We start from the raw sequence: 24,383 nt of genomic DNA, 5'->3' as shown, positions 1-24,383 counted from the left end.
AGGAAGGAAGAAGTCAGGGCCCCTCCTTCCCATTTCCTGTGATCACTGGGGCTGCTCTGCCACAGTTACACCAGTGCAGTGTTCTCCCCAGAATTTCTTACCAGACAGGTGGCATGAAAAAGTAGCCGGGTGGGGAAGTAAGGTCACGTTGGGTGGAGTTGGAGGGTGATGCTGGGTGCTACTACTAGGTAGGGAGGGGCAGGGTGGATCGTGTTGGGTGCTACTTGGTAGGGAGGAGTGTAGGTGGATCATGCTGGGTGCTTTTGAATGAGGAAGTGGGTAAGGAGGAAACACACTGGGAACTACTGATGGGGACGTTACACTGGATGATCTCGCTTGCACACAAGCATGATGTACACATGCTTGTTGCTTGTCTGTGCTAAACAGCATGTACTACAAAGGGGAAAAAAGGACTGGGAAAGAAAAAACAAGGAGGAAATTGTGTGAGAGACAAAGGGAAATGTAAGAAGTTTTAAATCAGGATGATACCATTTATTGGCTAACTAAAAATGAATAAGAATGAACAAGCTTTCAGCCTTGCAGCCTTCGTCAGGTTTACATCCTGTTAGTTTGCAAGCTGGTGGTACAGACAGCTTATATACATGCAACATCAAAAGGGAAAACAGATATTTTTTTCAAGCATAAATACATCATGAAGATGCCTTAATACAAACAGACCATCTAAATGGGGTAAGATAAGGATCCTTGTTTACTTTATTGCTCACAGACCTGGTATTAGGATTGACCCAGAGGTATCGTAAATTCTTAGTTCACAAGTTCAGCTAGGGTGGCTGAGACAGTTCATATATCATCAATCTCATACGAATATAGAAAGTTGTTGTCCTTATTCAAACCCTTCTGCACAGCTTTGAAACAATTTATAAATTTTGTTTCTGCTATTAATCGGTCATTTGACGTTTTGAAGCCGCCCTTCAGGGCAGTGACACGAAGATCATCCATGCTGTGTCCGTTGGACCGAAAGTGTGTAGCAACTGGGAGTCCAGATTTGGTATCATTAATAGTGTGCCTGTGTCCATTCATACGTTTGCGCAGAGTTTGTCCAGTTTCTCCCATGTACATAACATTGGGGCATTTAGCACACATGATCAGATATACCAGATTGGTGGACCCACAAGAAAATTTACCTTATACTCTGTACTCCTGTTGTGAACCTGGTATCGTTACCCTGTCAGTGGAGTAAATGTGTCTGCAGGTCCCACATATTTTTTGTCGGCAGGGTGATGTTCCGTTTTGTTGAGGCCTATTCAAAGAGCTCCTGACAATCATCTGTTTTAGATTGTGTGGTTGCCGATATGACAAGAGTGGAGGTTTAGGGAATATCGTTCTCAGTCTGTGATCCTTGTGTAAAATGGGATGAAGTTCCTTAGCAATCCTCCTTAACTACTTCCCGACCGCCGTATAGACAAATGGCGGCCGGGAAGTAGACGCCGCAAGGACCGCCGTATTGACAAAATGCGGCGGTCCTTGTTTGGGCATGGGCGGAGCGATCGCGTCATCCGTGACGCGATCCTCCGCCTGTCGCCGCTCACTCGCCGCAACATCCCGCCGGCCATACGGAAGCGCCGGCGGGATGTTAACCCGACGATCGCCGCATACAAAGTGTATAATACACTTTGTAATGTTTACAAAGTGTATTATACAGGCTGCCTCCTGCCCTGGTGGTCCCAGTGTCCGAGGGACCACCAGGGCAGGCTGCAGCCACCCTAGTCTGCACCAAGCACACTGATTTTCTCCCCCCCCCCCGCCCCAGATCGCCCACAGCACCCATCAGACCCCCCCCTGCCCATCCCCCAGACCCCTGTTTGCACCCAATCACCCCCCTAATCACCCATCAATCACTCCCTGTCACTATCTGTCAACGCTATTTTTTTTTATACCCCCCCTGCCCCCTGCTCCCTCCTGATCACCCCCCCCCCACCCCTCAGATTCTCCCCAGACCCCCCCCCCCCAGACCCCCCCCCCCCATGTACTGTATGCATCTATCCCCCCTGATCACCTGTCAATCAGCTGTCAATCACCTGTCAATCACTTATCAATCACCCCCTGTCACTGCCACCCATCAATCAGCCCCTAACCTGCCCCTTGCGGGCAATCTGATCACCCCCCCACACCAATAGATCGCCCGCAGATCCGACATCAGATCACCTCCCAAATCCATTGTTTACATCTATTCTCTCCTCTAAACACCCACTAATTACCCATCAATCACCCATCAATCACCCCCTATCACCACCTGTCACTTTTACCTATCAGATCAGACCCTAATCTGCCCCTTGCGGGCACCCAATCACCCGCCCACACGCTCAGATTGCCCTCAGACCCCCCCTTATCAATTCACCAGTGCATTCATTACATCTGTTCTTCCCTGTAATAACCCACTGATCACCTGTCAATCACCTGCCAATCACCTATCACCCATCAATCACCCCCTGTCACCCCCTGTCACTGCCACCCATCAATCAGCCCCTAACCTGCCCCTTGCGGGCAATCTGATCACCCACCCACACCATTAGATCGCCCGCAAACCCGCCGTCAGATTACCTCCCAAATGTATTGTTTACATCTGTTATCTTCTCTAAACACCCACTAATTACCCATCAATCACCCCCTATCACTGTTACCTATCAGATCAGACCCTAATCTGCCCCTTGCGGGCACCCAATCACCCGCCTACACGCTCAGATTACCCTCAGACCCCCCCTTATCAATTCGCCAGGGCATTATTTACATCTATCCTTCCCTGTAATAACCCACTGATCACCTGTCAATCACCTGCCAATCACCTATCACCCATCAATCACCCCGTCACCCCCTGTCACTGCCACCCAACAATCAGCCCCTAACCTGCCCCTTGCGGGCAATCTGATTACCCACCCACACCAATAGATCGCCCGCAGATCCGACATCAGATCACCACCCAAGCGCAGCGTTTACATCTATTCTCTCCTCTAAACACCCACTAATTACCCATCAATCACCCCCTATCACCACCTGTCACTGTTACCCATCAGATCAGACCCTAATCTGCCCCTTGCGGGCACCCAATCACCCGCCTACACGCTCAGATTGCCCTCAGACCCCCCCTTATCAATTCGCCAGTGCAATATTTACATCTGTTCTCCCCTGTAATAACCCACTGATTACCTGTCAATCACCTATCAATCACCCATCAATCACCCCCTGTCACTGCCACCCATCAATCACCCCCTGTCACTGCCACCCATCAATCACCCGCTGTCACTGCCACCCATCAATCAGCCCCTAACCTGCCCCTTGCGGGCAATCTGATCACCCACCCACACCAATAGATCGCCCGCAGATCCGACGTCCGATCACCTCCCAAGTGCAGTGTTTACATCTGTTCTCTACCCTAAACACCCACTAATTACCCATCAATCACCCCCTGTCACTGCTACCTATCAGATTAGACCCCTATCTGCCCCTAGGGCACTCAATCACCCGCCCACACCCTCAAAATGCCCTCAGACCCCAGCCCTGATCACCTCGCCAGTGCATTGCTTGCATCTATTCTCCCCTCTAATCACACCTTGAGACACCCATCAATCACCTCCTGTCACCCCCTAGCACACCTACCCATCAGATCAGGCCCTAATTTGCCCCGTGTGGGCTCCTGATCACTCGGCCAAACCCTCAGATCCCCCTCAGACCCCCTTCCGATCACCTCCCCAGTGCATTGATTGCATCTATTTTCCCCTCTAACCACCCCCTGAGACACCCATCAATCACCTCCTGTCACCCCCCTAGCACTCCTATCCATCAGATCAGGCCCAATACAACCTGTCATCTAAAAGGCCACCCTGCTTATGACCGGTTCCACAAAATTCGCCCCCTCATAGACCACCTGTCATCAAAATTTGCAGATGCTTATACCCCTGAACAGTCATTTTGAGACATTTGGTTTCCAGACTACTCACGGTTTTGGGCCCGTAAAATGCCAGGGCGGTATAGGAACCCCACAAGTGTCCCCATTTTAGAAAAAAAGACACCCCAAGGTATTCTGTTAGGTGTATGACGAGTTCATAGAAGATTTTATTTTTTGTCAAAAGTTAGCGGAAATTGATTTTTATTGGTTTTTTTCCACAAAGTGTCACTTTCCGCTAACTTTTGACAAAAAATAAAATCTTCTATGAACTCGTCATACACCTAACAGAATACCTTGGGGTGTCTTCTTTCTAAAATGGGGTCACTTGTGGGGTTCCTATACTGCCCTGGCATTTTAGGGGCCCTAAACCGCGAGGAGTAGTCTAGAAAACAAATGCCTCAAAATGACCTGTGAATAGGACGTTGGGCCCCTTAGCGCACCTAGGCTGCAAAAAAGTGTCACACATGTGGTATCGCCGTACTCAGGAGAAGTAGTATAATGTGTTTTGGGGTGTATTTTTACACATACCCATGCTGGGTAGGAGAAATCTCTCTGTAAATGGACAATTGTGTGTAAAAAAAATCAAAAGATTGACATTTACAGAGATATTTCTTCCACCCAGCATGGGTATGTGTAAAAATACACCCCAAAACACATTATACTACTTCTCCTGAGTACGGCGGTACCACATGTGTGGCACTTTTTTACACCCTAAGTGCGCTAAGGGGCCCAACGTCCAATGAGTACCTTTAGGATTTCACAGGTCATTTTGCGACATTTGCTTTCAAGACTACTCCTCACGGTTTAGGGCCCCTAAAATGCCAGGGCAGTATAGGAACCCCACAAATGACCCCATTTTAGAAAGAAGACACCCCAAGGTATTCTGTTAGGACTATGGTGAGTTCATAGAAGATTTTATTTTTTGTCACAAGTTAGCGGAAAATGACACTTTGTGAAAAAAACAATACAAATCAATTTCCGCTAACTTGTGACAAAAAAATAAAATCTTCTATGAACTCACCATACTCCTAACGGAATACCTTGGGGTGTCTTCTTTCTAAAATGGGGTCATTTGTGGGGTTCCTATACTGCCCTGGCATTTTAGGGGCCCTAAACCGTGAGGAGTCGTCTTGAAAGCAAATGTCGCAAAATGACCTGTGAAATCCTAAAAGTACTCATTGGACTTTGGGCCCCGTAGCGCGGTTAGGGTGCAAAAAAGTGCCACACATGTGGTATCGCCGTACTCAGGAGAAGTAGTATAATGTGTTTTGGGGTGTATTTTTACACATACCCATGCTGAGTGGGAGAAATCTCTCTGTAAATGGACAATTGTGTGTAAAAAAAAATTAACAAATTGTCATTTACAGAGATATTTCTCCCACCCAGCATGGGTATGTGTAAAAATACACCCCAAAACACATTATACTACTTCTCCTGAGTACGGCAATACCACATGTGTGGCACTTTTTTGCAGCCTAACTGCGCTAAGGGGTCCAAAGTCCAATGAGCACCTTTAGGCTTTACAGGGGTGCTTACAATTTAGCACCCCCCAAAATGTCAGGACAGTAAACACACCCCACAAATGACCCCGTTTTGAAAAGTAGACCCTTCAAGGTATTCAGAGAGGGGCATGGTGAGTCCGTGGCAGATTTCATTTTTTTTTGTCGCAAGTTAGAAGAAATGGAAACTTTTTTTTTTTTTTTTTCCTCACAAAGTGTCATTTTCCGCTTACTTGTGACAAAAAATAATATCTTCTATGAACTCACTATGCCTCTCAGTGAATACTTTGGGATGTCTTCTTTCCAAAATGGGGTCATTTGGGGGGTATTTATACTATCCTGGAATTCTAGCCCCTCATGAAACATGACAGGGGGTCAGAAAAGTCAGAGATGCTTGAAAATGGGAAAATTCACTTTTTGCACCATAGTTTGTAAACGCTATAACTTTTACCCAAACCAATAAATATACACTGAATGGGTTTTTTTTATCAAAAACATGTTTGTCCACATTTTTCGCGCTGCATGTATACAGAAATTTTACTTTATTTGAAAAATGTCAGCACAGAAATTTAAAAAAATCATTTTTTTGCCAAAATTCATGTCTTTTTTGATGAATATAATAAAAAGTAAAAATCGCAGGAGCAATCAAATAGCACCAAAAGAAAGCTTTATTAGTGACAAGAAAAGGAGCCAAAATTCATTTAGGTGGTAGGTTGTATGAGCGAGCAATAAACCGTGAAAGCTGCAGTGGTCTGAATGGAAAAAAAGTGGCCGGTCCTTAAATGGAACCTAAACTGAGAAGGATATGGATTTTTCCTTTTAAAATAATACCAGTTGCCTGAATCGCCTGCTGATCCTGTGTCTCTAATACTTTTAGCCACAGACCCTGAACAAGCATGCAGATCAGGTGCTCTGACTGAAGTCAGACTGGATTAGCTGCATGCTTGTTTCAGGGTGTCATTCAGCCACTATTGCAGCCACAGAGATCAGCTGGACTGCCAGGCAACTGGTATTGTTTAACAGGAAACATCCATATCACTCACAGTTAAGGTTCCCTTTAAGGGGTAGAAAGCCCTAGGTCCTCAAGTGGTTAAGATTTCCAGGTGTGGGTTGTAGGTGACAACCAAAGGGACACGTTCCTCTTTCTGGTTTTGCTTATATTTCAGGAGTTCAGTCCTGGGGATGTTGCTGGCTTTCCTGATTTGGGCCTCAGCCATGGGAGGACTGTAACCTTGTTTAATGAAAGTGTTCTTAAGGTGATCCAGGTGCTTGTCTCTGTCCATCCTGTCAGAACAAATCCGGTTGTACCTTATAGCTTGGCTGTAAATTATAGAGTTCTTAATGTGCTTGGGATGAAAACTGTCATATCTTAGGTATGTGGGACGGTCTGTAGGTTTGCGATACACAGAGGTTTGTATGTTGTTACCCCTGATGTATATGGTGGTGTCCAGAAAGTTAATCTCTGTGTGAGAGTAGGTAAGTTTCAATTTGATTGTAGGATGGAAGGCATTGAAGTTCCTGTGGAACTGGAGAAGATCATCCTCACTTGCGGACCAGATGATTAAAATATCATCAATGAAGCGGAAGTAGGCCAAGGGTTTTATGCCACATGCATTGAGGTATTCCTCTTCGATTTTGGCCATTAATAGATTTGCATACTGTGGAGCGAATCGCGAACCCATTGCCACGCCCATCTGCTGTAAATAGAGGTCCTGTCCAAAAGTGAAATAATTATGAGTGAGAATTAATTTGATCAATCCAGTAATAGGCTTTACAGGTATGCCCTGACCCTGAAGATATTTACGGCAGGCCGCAATGCCATCATCATGGGGAATGTTCGTGTACAGGGACTCCACGTCCATCGTGGCCAGTATGGTTCCCTCAGGTACTGGGCCGATGGCTGACAGTTTGTTCAGGAGGTGGGTGGTATCCTGTAAGTAGCTGGGTCTTTTACAGACAAGAGGTTTCAAGATGTTTTCCAGCCACCCTGAGATGTTCTCTGTAAGAGTTCCGCTCCCTGAGATTATGGGCCTGCCTGGGTTTCCCTCTTTGTGGATCTTGGGAAGCATGTAAAAGCAGGCTGTTCTAGGCTCTTCAGGGATAAGGGTCCTTACATGTAGTCTGATGTTTGCAGGCAATCTGTTAACCATCCTATTAAGTGCCATCCTGTAGCCTTTTGTGGGGTCCCCCTGTAATTTGGCATAGTGAGCGGTATTGGATAATTGTCTTTGTGCCTCCTGGATGTAGTCACTGGTGTTCATTATGACTATGGCACCACCTTTATCCGCTGGTTTAATAATAATGTCCTTATTCTCCTTAAGGGATCTGATGGCCTGTCGCTCCTGTGGTGTTACGTTCTGGGCCAGTGTCTTTCTTTTACTCAGGATCCTGTCAGAGATTCTGCGTCTGAATTTGTTGATGTATTTATCCAGGGCCGGGTTTTTTCCTTCTTTGGGGGTCCATCTTTTTTCTTTTTTTTCTTTTTAGATCTGGTGCGTTTTGGTCCATTATCCATTGTATCACAGGCTTCCTTATCATGGTAGTGTTCCTTGAGTCGCAGCTTTCTGAAAAATTCCTCCATATCTCCACAGAGTGCAATCCTGTCTATGGGTCTCGCAGGGCAGAATGACAGGCCTTTGGAGAGTACTGACATTTCAGCTTCAGTAGCCTGATAAGAGGAAAGATTCATTACACCTGTGGGTTGCTCTTTTTCTGCTGCTTGTGCATCCAGGCGTCCACTCTTAATTCTAAGTCTCTGAAGTTTTTTCTTTTTGTTGTTAATTAGGAATCTCTGTAGTTTCCCATAGAAGGTCTGTAGTTGATCCCATGTATATCCAGTGTGGTCATCATTCAGAGACAGTTTCAGGCTCTGTATCTCATCCTTTGTAATCCTCTTACGGTTATAGCAGACTCTTAAAAGGTTATTCCGTATTCTCTCCGAGCTCCTCCTGCAGATTTCTTCTGCAAACCTGCTATTGTATGTATGCAGGGTGGGATTCTGTATCCTTAGTCCTTGAGGTATAAGTTTTTCCTTTTTGCATGTAGTCAAGAAAAAGATGTCGCTGTGTCCAGTTGTGCAAGTTTCTTCAGGTCTTTCTTTAGTTCCAGGAAAGGGAAATGTGTGAGAGGGAGAGACAGACTAAAGGTAGAAGAAAAAAATATGTATACCAGTGTGGAAAAGAAAGGGGGGGGGGGCAATAACAAAAAAAACAATGTGTGGGTCAGAGAGGAGAGGATTGCAGTACTACCTTCTAAATATGAATGTAATACAAGTAAGAATGCAGCACTCTCACAGCTCTTGTAACTTGCACAGTACACTGCAGGAGGTCTGCAAATAGGTTTACATCAATGTAACATCTTCAAGCAGAGCAGTTTGGGGAAGGACAGCAATATAGTAGTTGTAAAAATGTCTGTCTCCTCTCCTCCCAGCAAACAAAGTGCATCTGAAAGGGGGTATGCCATAGAGGTGACGCTACACCAGGCACAGCACGCAAAGGCAGCTAATAGCTATCAGTCACCACCTTACCAGGGATTAACAGATAACCATCTGCACTGCAATGCTGTCTCCCCTGCATCAGCAAATGCTGCTCCACTCTTCCCTGTGCTCTGATTTCTGACCTGCGAGGCTGGAACACATGCTGGGAAGTTTGCTGCGATGTGAAGACTGGCTGTGGAGGAGAGCACGTCGTCTGCACTAGTCATGCAGATCGGGCTTCAATAGCTCCGGTGTAGTGTCAGAATGGGCAGCCCCTCAGGTTGGGCAGCTCTGTTGCTTCTGCGCATGCGGCTGTGGGACGTGCGTGCTACGTCATCCTCCAACGCTGCAGTTTCGTGTAGTGTGAAGAATGTGTATATTTTAGTGCTGCTCTGCTTTCTCATTATACTCCACCGCTTGCTCGCCGCCCCTTCTGCGGTGGTGGGCGGAGGCGGCCACAACGTTTATATACAATTTAGCAGCAGAAAACCGGGCATGCGCTTTACGTTGTCGCGTACTGAAGACGTGTAGCCCGATGCTCTAGTACGCGATGACGTTTCCCCTGCAGCGTGCTGGGCTGCTCCCGGGCTGCCCATTCTGACATTACACCGGCTCCTTCCTTTGAAGTTCCCGCGGTGCCTGTGTAACTTCAGTTACCACACTCTCCCCGTCCCTCTACATCATGGATAAGCAGGAGCTGAGGAGAGGGCGGAGATAGTAGTGTAAGTGACAGCGGCTGGCTCCAATAACACAGCCTCTGCACGCAGTATTGAATGTGGAGGAAGAAAATCTGATGCACGCTGTAACCACAGGTGGGCGGGAAGCTGAGACCAGCCGGGCGCTCCGTCCGGCTAATAGGCTCTGGGGAGAACACTGCAGTGGGCACCATTTTTGAGTGCCCAGCCTGTCTGCCCATTGTCCTGAAAGTCTTGTGGCAGTAAGGTGGTGGTGGTGGTACAATAATTTATCATATTATCAGGGTCTTTTCTTTATTGTGGGAACTTGACAAGTGTTTTAATGCAAACTATGCTAGCTACACTGGCTGTTACCTATCATTTTAAAATAACAAAGAATACATTACATAAACTGAGTAAATTTATATTGAATAGCACATTTTTACCTTGGTCACGTGGGTTGTCGTGGAGGACGACAATGTCTCAGCTGTGTGGGAAATCTTAAAAAAGAAAAAAAAAACTTGGTAAAGTTTAATTTAGAAACACAGACAGCCCACTGTAAATAGCTTGTGAATGTGAATGACTCAGTGGTGCTGAATCACTTTAGAATAGTGTAGTTGTTGGGTAACACTTACATGATGGGTGCGGGTGACATCTGCCTGCAGTGCCTGAACGCCCTCAGCAGATGCTGCTGCTCTAGTTGTGTCAGCACCGGCCGCCTCTGTCCTGCTGTCCTCAGCCTGCAACCCAGAGAACACACGGGAGCAGTTATTGCAGATGGCAGTCAGTGACTCCACTCCTGTACATCTGTGACACCCCTGCCTGTTAGTGCCTATTAGTGTTGGTGTTTGAATTGGGGATGCTGTATTCAGAAACTGAATTATCCCAAACACCACACTTCAGCACCGGAGCAAGTGGACAGAGTCACGGGAGAATCCACCTACCTGTGCTTCACCTAACTCTGATGCTTCCTCCTTCCAAGCCAGAAGGAGGAGATATTGAAGTGCGTAAGTAAGACTCCCCGCCTTTTTTTTTTTTTTTTCAACAGAATGTTTTATATGGTTTTCCATCACTTTAAACAAAAAGGTAATGCATGCACAGGAGTTTTCAAAACCTCATCAGATTTATGCTCATATCCACAGATTACAAATAAATCCCCCCTCCCAACAAACTCTAAACCAAATGCCCTTTCCATCCCCCGTCCAGTCACTTTCTCCTTGTTCAATACTGAGATGTACCTAAAGCAGCCTCCAAGGTAGTCGTAGGTAAGTCTCTGCAGGCTTGCAGCTATGCCTAGTCCTGACGTCCTGGGGTACTTTTGAGCTGTTTCTTAGCATACCAGGAGCGGAGTCATCAGGGAGTGCAAGTCTTGCATGGTCATAGTGTGTAGAAGGAAAACCTTCCATCTACCAATGACTGTCCACTTTCTTGGGTGCAGAAGTGTGGTGTTCAGAAAAATTTGGGTTTTGGAATTCAATATCCCAAATTCAAACACCAATACTACTCATTATTATCACTCACTGGTTACAGAAATATCAAGCAGCAGGACTCTATCACAGAAGAAAAGAGCTCTGGTCCTCTACAGGTTGTACTTATGGATAAGCCTTATACATCATTGATGAAGTGTGTCATTGCTCATTTACACTTTGTACCTTTCTGTCAGTTTTAATGCAGGGAGCTCATTCACATCCTACCTTAAACAAAGTTTAAGAAGTTTTACCACTACCATACATGTGAGCTCGACTCCTTTAAGGTAGTAATTGCCTACTCTCTACCATACTACTGAACATTGCCTTACACCACAAGAAGAACAGGTATATGTCTAAGGGCGCCTCCCACCCCCTCTAAGTGACTTCCACCCCTATCCAGGGGTCCACACGCATGGAAGACCTCCAGGCATGAAAACAAATCCCTTTTTGTTGGAGCTGCGACCTACCCCTTTACCTGAAGTAATGCCGGGTGAGGTCGGTACTTCCTCACATGCTGGCTGAGTGGTTGCTTTTCAAGCGACCCAATTTTGTGAGTATAGCTCTTACTTTATATTACACCCTGGTGTCCCTTTGATAATACACCAGATCGGGCTCCCGGTCTCTCTGTGCCTTTTTGTATCTCACAAGAATCTACTATTTTAAAATATTAGAACCTACTAGCCTAAGCACTATTTGTTACAGCCTCCTTGGTGGTGCTAATTACTTCCAGTCTCCACACAACCTCAGATACTTGCTATGCAGGCTGCTATCAGTATATAAGGAGGTTATGTGCCATGCACTAGGAATACTAGTAGTGCTGAGTGGGAAAGACACCTTCCTTCTAAGTGCTGATTCTGTAAAAATTAGAATCAGCAGCACAAAGAATCTATCAGATATTACTTCTTTACTAATTAAGCCGCGTCAGCTAAAAATAAATGCTAACTTTTTATGCATGGGATGATGAATCATGAGGAAATTAGAAGCAATCCCAAGTCTTATTCTCCAGCTGGAATCCCCGAATATCCATCTTCTGAGTCAACTAAACATAAGATTGAACTAGGCAGTTTTTGAAGGCAATTATGCTGATGAGTATAAATTACGTGTTAAGTATTGCCATTGAAACTGAACTCTTATGCTACAAAATCCCCATGTGCAGCTATGCTTGCCTGCTGTTGTGCACCTAACCATACATACAAGACTTCTCCACCTTGTGATTTCCTGTTGGCAGCGTTGAGATGCTACAATTACTTCCTGGAACCTACAATCTCCTCCCACCTTATGTAGACACATGGGTTGTTGTTCTGTAACACAGACATGCTAGAAAATTTAGTTTTGGGTGTCACACTTGATTGACCCACCCAGTGGCTCAATACAAAGGGGATGGGACAGGTGTACTGCAGTTCCAAGCACATTTGGCTGGTAAAAAAGGTATTTTGTCTAGCACGTCTATACATGGTTTAAATTCACATATCATCTTCATCAGTTTTCCAATATGTTTTTGCGTCACCACCCGCTCACTACATATCGCAGCATTCCTCCACCGCTGCTGTCTATTCAGGTCCCTGCATGCCAGTATACCAATCCCAGTGCATCAGGCTCTGCTGGTTTGCAAAAGACAAATTGGAATCCTCCGTGATGAGGGACAATTTCCACTGGTCTATTGCAAACCAGTTATAGCCTGATGCTTCTGATGGGGCTCTGGGATCGGTATGCCACGTTTCTAGCATGCAAGGACCTGCAGGGCGGCGGATGACCTGAATGGACAACAGCAGAAGAGTAGCTTGTGGTGAGCAGCCTAGTGAAAACAGACACCATCCGTTCTCACCGTCCATTCTCATAGGCTAAAGATAGAGATGGGTTGGCACCACCAAAGTAAATTATAGCTACTGTACTTTGGTGGTGCCGACCCATCTCTATTTTTGGACATTGCTGGCCTCAAGAGGCACTGGGGCGGGGGCCTGGGCGGGGCCGGATTACCGACCAGGCAACAAAAGCAGTCACTTGGGGCCCCCCATTCAGAGTCAGAGGGGCCCCATCAGCACATAAACCAGCCCTCGCCATCCTGTCAGCGGTGGCTGGATGGTATAATGGTTAAAGGGACTCTGAGCAGTGCAGTAACTATGGAAAGATGCATATCATTTTAAAGCTCTCTTTCTCCTCTTTCCAATGATATATAAACCGCCGCCTTATGCCTTTTAGTTTTCGCTATTTTCGCGATCGAAATCGCGGCCACTGCAAATCGCGAAAATAGCGAAAACTAAAAGGCGTAGGGTGGCAGTTTATCTATCATTGGAAAGAGGAGAAAGAGAGCTTCAAAATGATATGCATCTTTTTATAGTTACATTGTATTACACAGGACGACTTTTCTCTAAAGTCGGCAGCTAGATTCAGCACAATGCAATGAAATATAAGGAATCCATGGGGATATAATTACAAACATCATGCTGGTAGGTGTGATGATGTAATTAATTAGTTGTGGGTATGCTTAACCACTTTGCGTCCCTGGGTTATTCCTCCTTAAAAACCAGAGCAATTTTCTGCATTTCACACTCACGTTCATTAGCCAATAACTTTATCAATACTTATCACACATAAATGATCTATACCTTGTTTTTTTTGCCACCAATTAGGCTTTCTTTGGGTGACTTTTTGCTAAGAATTATTTTACTTTATAAGCATTTTAATGGGATTAACGGGAGAAAAATGTAAAAAAGTTATTATTTCTCAGTTTTAAGCTATTATAGTTTTAACATAATAAGAGCTACTGTAGATTTAACGCATACATTTGATATGCCTGTTTGTCCTGGTTATTACAACATATAAATTATAATCCTAGTACAATGTATGGCGACAATATATGATTTGAAAATAAAGGTGCTTTTTTCCATTTTGTATCCCTGGCTTTACCTGCAATTATGTGGCTCTTTTGTATCCCCCACCACCCCTAGTTAGCCAGATGTGTTCCTGTATATCCCCCCCCCCCCATAGTTGGCTAGATGTACCCCTCCCGAGCCCCAGGTAGCCAGATGTGCCTCTGTATACCCCCACCTGAGTTAGCCTGATGTAGCCATTTATCCCCTCCCCCCCCCCCATAGTTGGCCATGTGTGGTTTTTAATCCCCCCCCCCCCCCCCCCCGATAGCCTGGTGTATGCCCCTGTATCCCTCCCCCATGGATTGCTGTATTCCCCATGGAACTGTGTGCCCCAGGTGTGTGGCCCTTTAAAATATAACCCACGTGCCAGGTGTCTCCCGAGTCCCCCCCCTCCCGCAGAGATAGGCGCAGGGAAGCGTTAGAAGTCACAAGCTCTCACCTGACCTTGTTCCAGCGCCGATCGCGATCCTCTCCCTGTAGTCCCGCTGTCAGCCTTACTATGCTGCCCGGATCGGGTCCCGGCTTGATGACGTCATCAAGCCGGGACCCGATTCATTCAGCATAGTGAGGCTGACAGCGGGACTACAGGGAGAGGATCGCAATCAGCGCTGGAACAAGGTCAGGTAAAGATTGTTACATTTTAATCCTGCCCTGCCCAGCCCAATCGCAGCATGGAGGGGGGAGGGAGGGGGGTAATTACAGGGGATCGGGCAGGTGGTGGGGAGATCGAACCCCATGGCAGGGATGCTGGTATAGAGTAGTTAGAGGGAGGGGGGTTAATGAGCCCAGGAGCGTGCTAGCACGCCCGCTGTGCTCATTAAATTAAAGTGACTTATATTCACGTCAGGTGGCTTTCAGGAGCCACTTGCTATGACGTGAATATACTGTAGTTAGGATGTAAACTGGTTAAAGGCATACCCACAGGCACTGCTCGGAGTCCCTTTAAGGGCTCTGCCTCTGACACAGGAGACCAGGGTTCGAATCTCGGCTCTGCCTGTTCAGTAAGCCAGCACCTATTCAGTAGGAGACCTTAGGCAAGTCTCTCTAACACTGCTACTGCCTATAGGGCGCGTCCTAGTGGCTGCAGCTCTGGCGCTTTGAGTCCGCCAGGAGAAAAGCGCAATATAAATGTTATTTGTCTTGTCTTGTCAAATGATGCCGTGTGCTGCTGATTGTCTTCAGAGCCAGGCTCTCCTCCTAGGTCCCCCTCCTGCTACTTTGCGCTCTGCCGCTGCCCACTCCTCCCTCCCTTCCCACAGCTGCAGCAAGAATGATAGCAGCAGATGGCAAACGCTCACTCACCTACCCATGATCCAAGCGATAGAGATCCCGTCATCTGAAACCTATCTGTCTCTTCTACAGTGCAGCCGCTCGCTCTGAACTTCCTGATTCTCAGATCAGACAGGAAGTAGGAAGAAGTAATAGTAGTAGTAACAGAGCGGCAGCACTCTAGAGGAGACAGATGGGCTCCGGATGACGGGACCTCTATTGCTTGGATCGCAATAGGTGAATGTGAGTCATCTGGTGCTGTCATTCTCCTCCGCTGCGGCTGCCTTCTCTGCTGGACTATCGTATTCATTGGGATGGAGGCTGCATGGTGGCTGTGTAGTTTGGGAGGAAATCGGTTGTTCGGTGGTAGGGGTGGTTATGTAATTCTGTCTGGGGAATGGCTTCCAGTTTTGCGGTGTCCAGAGCTTTCTGCTATTGCCAGGCTGGAGATGCAGGGGGAAAGTGCTGCTGCTGTGATATCTGGTGCCCCAGCCGCTGAGTGCAAATGTCCCAGCCATTCATCTCTCACTCTGCATTTTGCCACGGCTATTCCCTGCATTGTGCACCCACAGAGGAAAGCGGGCTGTTGCCCATAGCAACCAGTAGCTCGGTTGCCCCGGTGTGTGCGGCATGTTGCTGTGCAGCTGCATCTTCTGATTCTATTACGACATGATGGGGGGCCCCAAATCAGTTACTTTGCTTAGGGCCCCATTTAGCCTTAATCCGGCTCTGGGTCTGGGCACACCACCTATCTTGCTTAAGTCATTATCATAGGCTAGCATTGATTCCCCCGGACTTCGTCTCCATCCGTTTCATCATGCTGTTCCGGAAAAGTTGGACAGGACTCAAACTTGCATTACGCTGTAATAAACTTACCTGGTGTCGTCTCTGGAGGCTGCTCTGAGCAGCTGGAGGAATCTTCCTCTTTGGTCAGTCGCATCCCCGGCTCCCCTGTAGACGTGGGTAAGCATGTTTGCATCCCCGGCTCCCCTGTAGATGAGGGTCAACGTGTTGTTTCTGGCAGTCTCTCTAGCTGGACGCGCACAGCTCAGCCTTTATAGGTTGAGGAGGCGTGTCTGAAGTGTGTCAGCTGATTCCTGCGGTCAGCTGACACTTGCTGCAGGGATGCTGCTGATTAATCTGATTTTCCGAGGAGCCTTGGTCTGTGCTCTATTCCTGCTATATAAACCCTGGACATTCAGTTACTCGCTGTTCGTTATAGCTTTCAGTTCTGAGCGCTGGACCCTGCTTTACTATTTAGTCTAGTTAAATTTCCGGAGAGCTACATTTCATATATTGCGCATCAGCGCGATATATATGTACTCTAGTCAGTCAGTATTGTATTATTGTAATATTGTATATTGTTCTGTGTATCGACCTTTGCCTGCCTCTTCACCTCGAATCTGCCTAGCCCCTCTGTATTACTGCCATCTGATATCTGTGTATGACTCGGCCTGTCCCTGACTTCGCTCCTGTTTGATTCCAGTACAACTGACATCTGACCTATGTGTATGACTTCAGCCTGTATAACGTTTTCGCACCTGTCTTAGCCTACTGTACTTTAGCCATCTGATTACCAGTGTATGATCCTAGTCTGTTATTGACCTTGCTCTGCCACAGCCCCTGTGTACCGCATATCTCTGACTTCGTGTATGACCTCAGTTGACGATCTGACCTCGATTATCGTATATTCAGTGTACACTTTATAGCCTGCATCACAGCCAGTGTTACATACGCTCACCAGAACAGACTGAACGGACTGATGTTAATCGGATCCTGTTGCCTTACATAGGAGTCACTTTCTTCCATTCAGATAAACGGAACATTTTTACTGCCAGTGTGAACCCAGCCTTATTCAGTGTTGGGTGTGGCTGGGCTATGAGTACACAAGTGCTTTACAAAATGATTCCTTTACCAAACATACCCTTGTGCATTGATGTGGAAGTGTCCCTGATGAGTACAGATTGAGGTCTTACCTGTGCTGGGGTTACACTCTGTGAAGTGACAGTGTGACTGCTGACCACAGGCTCCTTCCCATCCACCTGCAAATACACAGCATGAACCAGAAGAAGTCACTAAACAACAGTCGTGTAACTTTTTTCTTATTTCAAGAAGATCCTTCATTTTCTCATATATAATGAAATGAACTCAGATTTGTGAAATCAGATTTTTGTGTTGCTTATTTTCTAATGCCAAAGGATTAAGTGGCTGCCTGGACAGAGAGATGCTGTATCTCAAGTCACTGGAGTAGCATCACTTAAAGTGACCCTGTAGTGGGAGGGACATAGAGGCTGCCATATTTGTTTCCTCTTAGACAATGCATATTGCCTTAATGTTTTGCTGATCCGCTTTCTCTTGGTCCATGTTCACAGTGGCCATTGCGTTGCATTCCGTGTGACAGCAGGATTGCAATGCAGTGGATCAGGACAGCGACGCCGTAAGTTATGCTCGCGTTGCATCGTAAATAGTAAAACATACGGCCAAAGAAAAGTATGTTCACGTAAGCGTTTAGCGATAACACACTACAGGCAATTCGTTATGATGCTGCAACCCATTATACCCCAATGCACCCACCGCACTTTAAACATTGCAAGGAGGGTGCATTGCAGTGCATGTAATGTATTGCATTGCTCTACTCATCATGCAGTAAGACTTTATGCAAGATACACTTCTTACCGCAGTTTCAAGCATGCACCCCTTATGGTACAGGGGTGCATGTTTGAAAGGAGGCTAAGCAAGACCTCTACCCACATGTGTATGATTGCTTTGCAGGATACTGCACCACTGTGAACATGGCCTGCTCTGACCAAAATCTTCATGTCCTTCTTACTACAGGGACACTCTAAAGGAGATGTTGTATGAGCAGCCTGGTGAGTAAGTAATTGGCACTCTCACCTTACAGCAAGAGTCCAAGATCTGACTCTTGGCCAGGACCTTATCTGCATGTAGATATATATGTATGTCCTGTCTGTGCTAGGAAGGTGTCCTCAGCACACTCCAGTTGAAACATTATGTTTCCCTCTAATTGACCGTAGGCAATCATAGGGGTAGGCCTATGACTATGGTTAGGCTATGGAACTGTCAACACTATATAAAAACATAATAGCAATTGTAATAATCATCATAATATAGCAGCTTTTCCAGGGATAAATGGGACTATGCACTCTTTAGCAGTCATATTTATTAAGAGCCACGGATGGCATACAAACATAAGTGGTACAGAAGAGTATAATTAACTTCAGTACTTAGAGAAAAAGACAACGCAGGCACAATTATAATTTAAGCTCCAAGATGGAAGAGCGGAAATTTAAAAGGAGTGTTCCTGCAAAGCAATCATACACATATGGGTAGAGGTCTTGCTTAACTTCTTTGAGAGGGACCATAGGGGTGCATGCTTCAAACTGCGGTAAGCAGTACAACTTGCATAAAGTCTTACTGCATGATGACTAGAGCATAATGCAATACATTACATTTATGTCATTCTGCTTAAAGTGGGAATCTACTCCCAAACTAAAATTTCAGTAACTACTCTTTAGTTAGATAAAATAACATTTTTAATCATTCCCAAGTATTCCCTGTGTGTAAAATCTTGTTTTTAACTAGGTCTTTATTGCACAAAAAGAATAGGTAACAAGTTTTACAGTACAGCATAAAAAGAAGGGGTCCGCAACTGTGTCTTCATGCTATGATTAAGGACCACGGTCCGAAACATGTCAGCTGCTAGGTTTTGGCTGTACTGAGGATACGTCCTAAATAAAGATTGACCGTGAAGACACAGTTGCGGACCCCTTCTTTTCATGCTGTTGTGTCTTAGGGTCTGGCTACCTGGAATCCAGCACTGTCTGTCACGACACAGTGGAGCGGTTGTTCCTGATCTTGCATCTCAGGTTTTACAGTACATCAGATAAATGCAAGCAAAAAAGTCCCGTACCAATCACAACAGAATAAAAATATATCAAAGATAAAACACATAAAATCACACAGGCGCTACACCAGCGTACACAATCTTCGAGTTGCTCTTTGTTGTATTTTTGCCTGAGGAAGCTGGCGTGAGACCCGCGAAGCACGTTGTCGATTGTTCGAGTAAGAATATAGTTTGAAAAAAATGTTTTGATCGTTTACGACTGCTGTTTTCTTTCTGGGGAGGTAAGTCCACCCTTGTCCCCCATTTTATGTGTTTTAACTTTGATATATTTTTATTCTTCTGGTGCCTCTGTATTTTTCAAAGTTATCTTTATCCACCTGGTGGAAGGGTGAGACCACCCTTTTTCTTGTTCTACGGGTAGTGACTTCTTAGCCTGAGCGGGGACGGGCCTAATTTCCCCTCATTCGCAATTAGTGATTGCCTGACTTTGGTAACCCACACTTGTGAGTATATACAGTACTTGCTATAAGTAACATCTCCACTGTATCATCAATAATACTCTATTGGGGGCTCTCGGTTGTCCTTTTTTCTTGTTTTACCAATTAAAACAGAACAGGATATAGATTGCATAGTAGGCCAAACAGCTGCCCACATAGTAGAGCAGACAATTGTTTAGTACACTCTCTTCCACTTTCTGGGTATGCTGGAGGTGGGAGCAAAAAAAAAGTTCTATCTGATGAGATGTCAAGGTACACATTTCAGTTTTCAGTTTATCCCAAAGTTGCTGCTTTACAGGGCACTCCCAGAAAATATGCAAGAGTGAACTATCTTCCTGGCAGCCCCGAAAACATATTGGAGACACAGTAGGGAAGATCTTGTGTAAACTTCCTATACCACCTAATGGCATGTTGTGCCCCGACTAGCAGGTGTTCTAGTGGCCGCTAACATACTAAATCCCAAATTCTGCCAGTCATTTATGTCATAATCAAGCTGCAAATCTGCTTCCCAGTCTAACATATGCTTTATTTTTTGCTCATGAGAAATGCCAATGATCTGGTTATAAACAATAGAGATTAGGCACACAAAAGGTGATGGTACTGCAGAGAGCAGTATAAGCTTACTTATCTCTCGTCATCGGCAAAGGCAAGAATTTCCCTGTGCTTTTGTCTTCAGTCTGCATCCCTCCTTCTGCTGAATAGACGCATCACCCAGGCAACCCTTGCAACAGCGGAGTCTATTCGGCAGGGGGAGGGGGCAGAGTGAAGATGCAAGCATAGGGAGATTCTTGCCTTTGCCGATGACAAGAGATAAGCAAGCTTCTACTGAACTACTGAATTAAAATAAAGGATTTTAAACACAGGGAATACCTGGGAATGCTTTCAAATGTTAATTTATGTAACTAACGCAGTTTAGTGCATATACTCATTACACTGCCCTGAGAAGATGATTTAAGGAGAGAGCTTTTAATGTGTTACGGAATGCAATCTTTCTTTTACTATGAATGTGCAGTATGTGTTTACCTGAGTGGTTTGCGTTGTAGTGACCTGCGTATGTGTGATCTTCTCGCCATCTGTCTGGCTGACCGAACTCACACTGCTCACGGAACTCACACTGTGGACAGCTTCTTTCTGTACAGTCTTCAAGTGTGACTGCAGGAGCAAAGACAACAATTACCAGAGGAAAACATAATATGGTTCTGTAGAAAGGGGTTATAAGTGAAAAGGATTCCTTAAAGTGGCACTTTGGCTGAGGCCTTTTTACAGATCTGGATAAATTAGGGAATGTAAACACCTCTTTTTTTAATGTTTTATTTTCTTTCTTGAGGAGATTGCCTAAACGTCCTCTTATGTCATCAATACCAGGAAGTGAGAAAATCTCAGAGATAGTAACATACCCATCAATAAGTCAGGTTTAAGAAAGCATTTCCTGTCTTTTTTTTTACTGTTGAATAGGATTTCCTCACTTCCTGTTCCAGTATCACAGAGGGATAGAAAGTGAGGAAATCAGAAACAGGAAATACACTCATTGCAGCCATCAATAACCATTCTACTTCTACAGCCTGTTTTATTGATGTCTGTGATTATAACATCTGCAGCAGGAATATACATGCCAATAAAAACTTGAAGAGGCTCTCCCTATTTTGTCCAAACCAAAGTAGACCAGGAATGCACTTCAATGAGGAATATGATGGTGAATTAGAAACATGCACAGGGTGACTACACAATGATGTAATAATATATTCCAAGATGCAGTAGAAATGCTTCTGATGTCATGTGACTTGTCAGATGACATTACGCATATTTTAAGGTGTGTTCTGTGACTACTGACGGCATGCAGAACAAAGGTGATATACAACACACAGAGATACACTATGGTCACAAGTTAGGTATACCACAAGCACAACGCTCAGTGACGGATGTGATGTACATATCTGACAATGTGTTTGGCCAAGTCATGCATTTTTCAACACATTCCATGCAGTTAAACATTCAGTGATGAACTGAAGGGTGGAGTAGCATTTCTGCGATGCTTGGGATTACAGCATGGATATGGGGGTTCTGGTTATCCCATGCTGTGGCATTGTACCTCTGTCTCTTCCTCATGGTGGTCTTCTGCAGGCCCTTCCTGTACAGTTACTGCTGAGTTATTCTCCATGCCACCAGCCCCATCACCCTGGTCTCGGTGCAGCTCAGGAAGGCTGCGGGTGAAATCCTCAAACCCTACATTGGAATGGTAATCTCCAATCACAGTGAAGTCCACCTCGGCTTCCAGGCTGGAGGTAGAGCTGACGGTTATGCTTGAACACTTCCTCTCAATGCCAAGCTGGTTTTCTTTTAGAAGACCGGCGCTCTGTTCCTCCTCGCCTGCGGTCCGTCCTTCCTCCGCCTCCCTGCTGCTCACTCTCTGGGGGAAGTCAAAGAGCCATGATGGGAAAAGTCGTAGTGAATTAAACGATTGATGGCAGGGTGAATTCAGATGATGAGTTCAGATGGATGTGTGATTGTGCCATTCCATAAAATCGAAGTACCATTTCAAACACAAAACTACCAACAAGGTACCCATCCTTTTCCTGCTAATGTGCATCCAAGTTGGACCACACAGTATATTTTACATCTAATGTAGCCTGGTCACTATGAGCACCTTTTCAATATATGCATCTAATGGTATATATTGGAAATTGCAGAGTGTTGTATATGATAATAAAAACTTTAGATTCAGTTCATTATCACATGCCCAGTGTCAAAATTCTAAATCAATATACAGCTCAAGTTATCTTTCAAATATGACTAGGGCCATGTATAAGAAAGTCCGTTTCCATGGTTTATATCAGAAGCAAAGATGATGAAGAACTTTATATTGGATTTCTATATCAGAACCTTTTTCAGTTCAGGGTGATATATACACACGTGGACAGATCCTCTTAACATGGTACTTTGTTTTGAATATTGCAGGGAGGAGTTAAACCTTTAATTGCCTTTTGGGCTCCCAGTGGGGAGATCTTCCATTACTTTTTGTCCAGGTGTCACCTGGGGCTCTACAGTGAGCTTACCTTCTCCTTTCCCCTTCCCGAACCAAGTTTTCCATCATTGATAACTACAGAGAATTCTATTGGGAACCAATAGCTCTGTCACCATTCCACAGAGGACAAACAAATACACAATACAGGGTAATGTTGGTTTTGCCTACTTATCAGCTCCACACATTCCCATAAAGACCAAAAGTATATTTTGGGGCCACACAAGTTTTCTTTCTCAAAGTAAAAAGCTCTGTCTACCCTGAGAAAAGTGAACTCGGAGCAGCTCTGAAACATTACAATGGAATCTATAGGCTCATGTTTGGGACTGATAAATACATAAAACCAACAGCAGAGTGCAAATTCTCTGATTTTTTTTAGACATGGAGTACAAATTGTGTCATCCCCTTTTGATTGGGTCCTGGGTAGGGTTGGTGTTCAAATTCGGGCTATTGAAATTTGGAAACTCCAATCTGCCCGTTCCCATACTTCAGCACCCAGAATGTAGACAGGGTCAGTTCACTTATTTAAGCAGCACGCAGAAATGTGGACAGTGTCAGTTCACTTACTTTAGCTTCACCTTGCACTTCACGTCGCATGGCTCTCAGGTATAAGTAGCTCTCAGATGCTCTCAGCGCTGTAGGGTACACTTGGAAGTGAGTGTGTCTACATTGCAGCTGGGCAGTAAAGCACAATGGACAGTTGCCATTTTGGAGCGGTCTCTCGCTCTTTGTCAAGTGCAGTAGTATGCCACTGCACTTGACAAAGAATGGGAGACCGCTCGAAACAGCCACTGTCCGTTGTGCTTTACTGCCCAGCTGCAATGTAGACACACTCACTTCCAAGTGTACCCTACAGCGCTGAGAGCATCTGAGAGCTACTTATACCTGAGAGCTATACTTACACCTGATACCTACACAGGGTGATGGCTGTATATTTACTGTCTTTGTGAAATAAACAGAAAATTTAAAATCTTCACTGCTGGTAGACTACTTCATTGAATTTCAAGTCTGGAAGCCACACAGACTAGACCGTCAGGAAGGATCCATAGCAAGTGAGGTGTGCTGTTCGAGAAGTATATCTACCATGTTTCTGCGTGCTAAACTGTGGTTAAGGGCGGATTTGAGTTTCTGAATTTCAACAACACAAATGTAGACACCAACACTAGTCCTAGGCACATCATATTCTATCAAGACTGTTTTATAGTCTGATCTCTGTATGATATACATATTTATTTCTAAGGGAAAGATATATAGAACTGCATTCCAGAGAGAAGATGCAGGATGTTCAGCCCACAGCAGAGCCCTGGGAGATACGGGAAGAGAAAGTGAGAATCAATGTGGTGGGAATGCAGATAACAAAAAGGTCTGAAAGAGGTTTTGAGCTCAGCTCACCTCTGTAAACACCACAAAACATTTTGGCTAGCAATCAATTTAGGCATCGCTGCATTACAAGCACAAACAACCATACTTCTGGGATTATTTATAGAAGTGCAGAAGAAAACTGTCTATATTGGTAAGAGACACCAGGTTTTCTAAGTTGCCCTTGGTCTTACATTAAAATAAAAGTACACATAGATTTCTCTGCAGTCATGCAGGCCAGAAGTGGTATAGCAAACATAGGATCAGGGCAGTCATGGCCCTGACCTGAAAATGTACAATCCCGCTTTTCCTATAACCCTGGTCCGGCTGAGAGACCTCTCTGAGGGCAGATGGGATGTCCCTTTCCTCCCAGGATGTTGACTCGAGAGGCTGACTCTAGAGCAGGAAAGAAGGGTTAGAGAGATGGATTCCAAAGGGGCAAACAGCAAGACCTGCAGCACGATGCATGATATTGATGCT

General features: G+C 45.3%; 1 protein-coding gene across 12 annotated transcripts in view; it reads right to left on the bottom strand.

Moving 5' to 3' along the window:
• Window positions 1-24,383, bottom strand: part of EPB41L1 (erythrocyte membrane protein band 4.1 like 1) — a 258,463-nt gene that overhangs the window by 12,214 nt on the left and 221,866 nt on the right. For 8 of the 12 annotated variants that reach the window (XM_068264529.1, XM_068264528.1, XM_068264531.1 and 5 more), the window contains 6 exons: window positions 24,189-24,299; window positions 21,615-21,932; window positions 20,549-20,677; window positions 17,140-17,205; window positions 10,188-10,292; window positions 9,999-10,052 (listed from right to left, as the gene is read on the bottom strand). In XM_068264529.1, the coding sequence (XP_068120630.1) occupies window positions 9,999-10,052; window positions 10,188-10,292; window positions 17,140-17,205; window positions 20,549-20,677; window positions 21,615-21,932; window positions 24,189-24,299 (783 nt within the window). The remainder of the gene's footprint in view (window positions 1-9,998; window positions 10,053-10,187; window positions 10,293-17,139; window positions 17,206-20,548; window positions 20,678-21,614; window positions 21,933-24,188; window positions 24,300-24,383) is intronic. The other 4 variants (XM_068264533.1, XM_068264536.1, XM_068264537.1 and 1 more) reach the window with 1 other exon arrangement.

Source organism: Hyperolius riggenbachi, chromosome 12 (assembly GCF_040937935.1).
Source record: "Hyperolius riggenbachi isolate aHypRig1 chromosome 12, aHypRig1.pri, whole genome shotgun sequence".
Classification (NCBI taxonomy): domain Eukaryota; kingdom Metazoa; phylum Chordata; class Amphibia; order Anura; family Hyperoliidae; genus Hyperolius; species Hyperolius riggenbachi.
The sequence above is the reverse complement of the archived record's forward strand: the minus strand, read 5'-3'. Positions and strand labels throughout refer to the sequence as shown.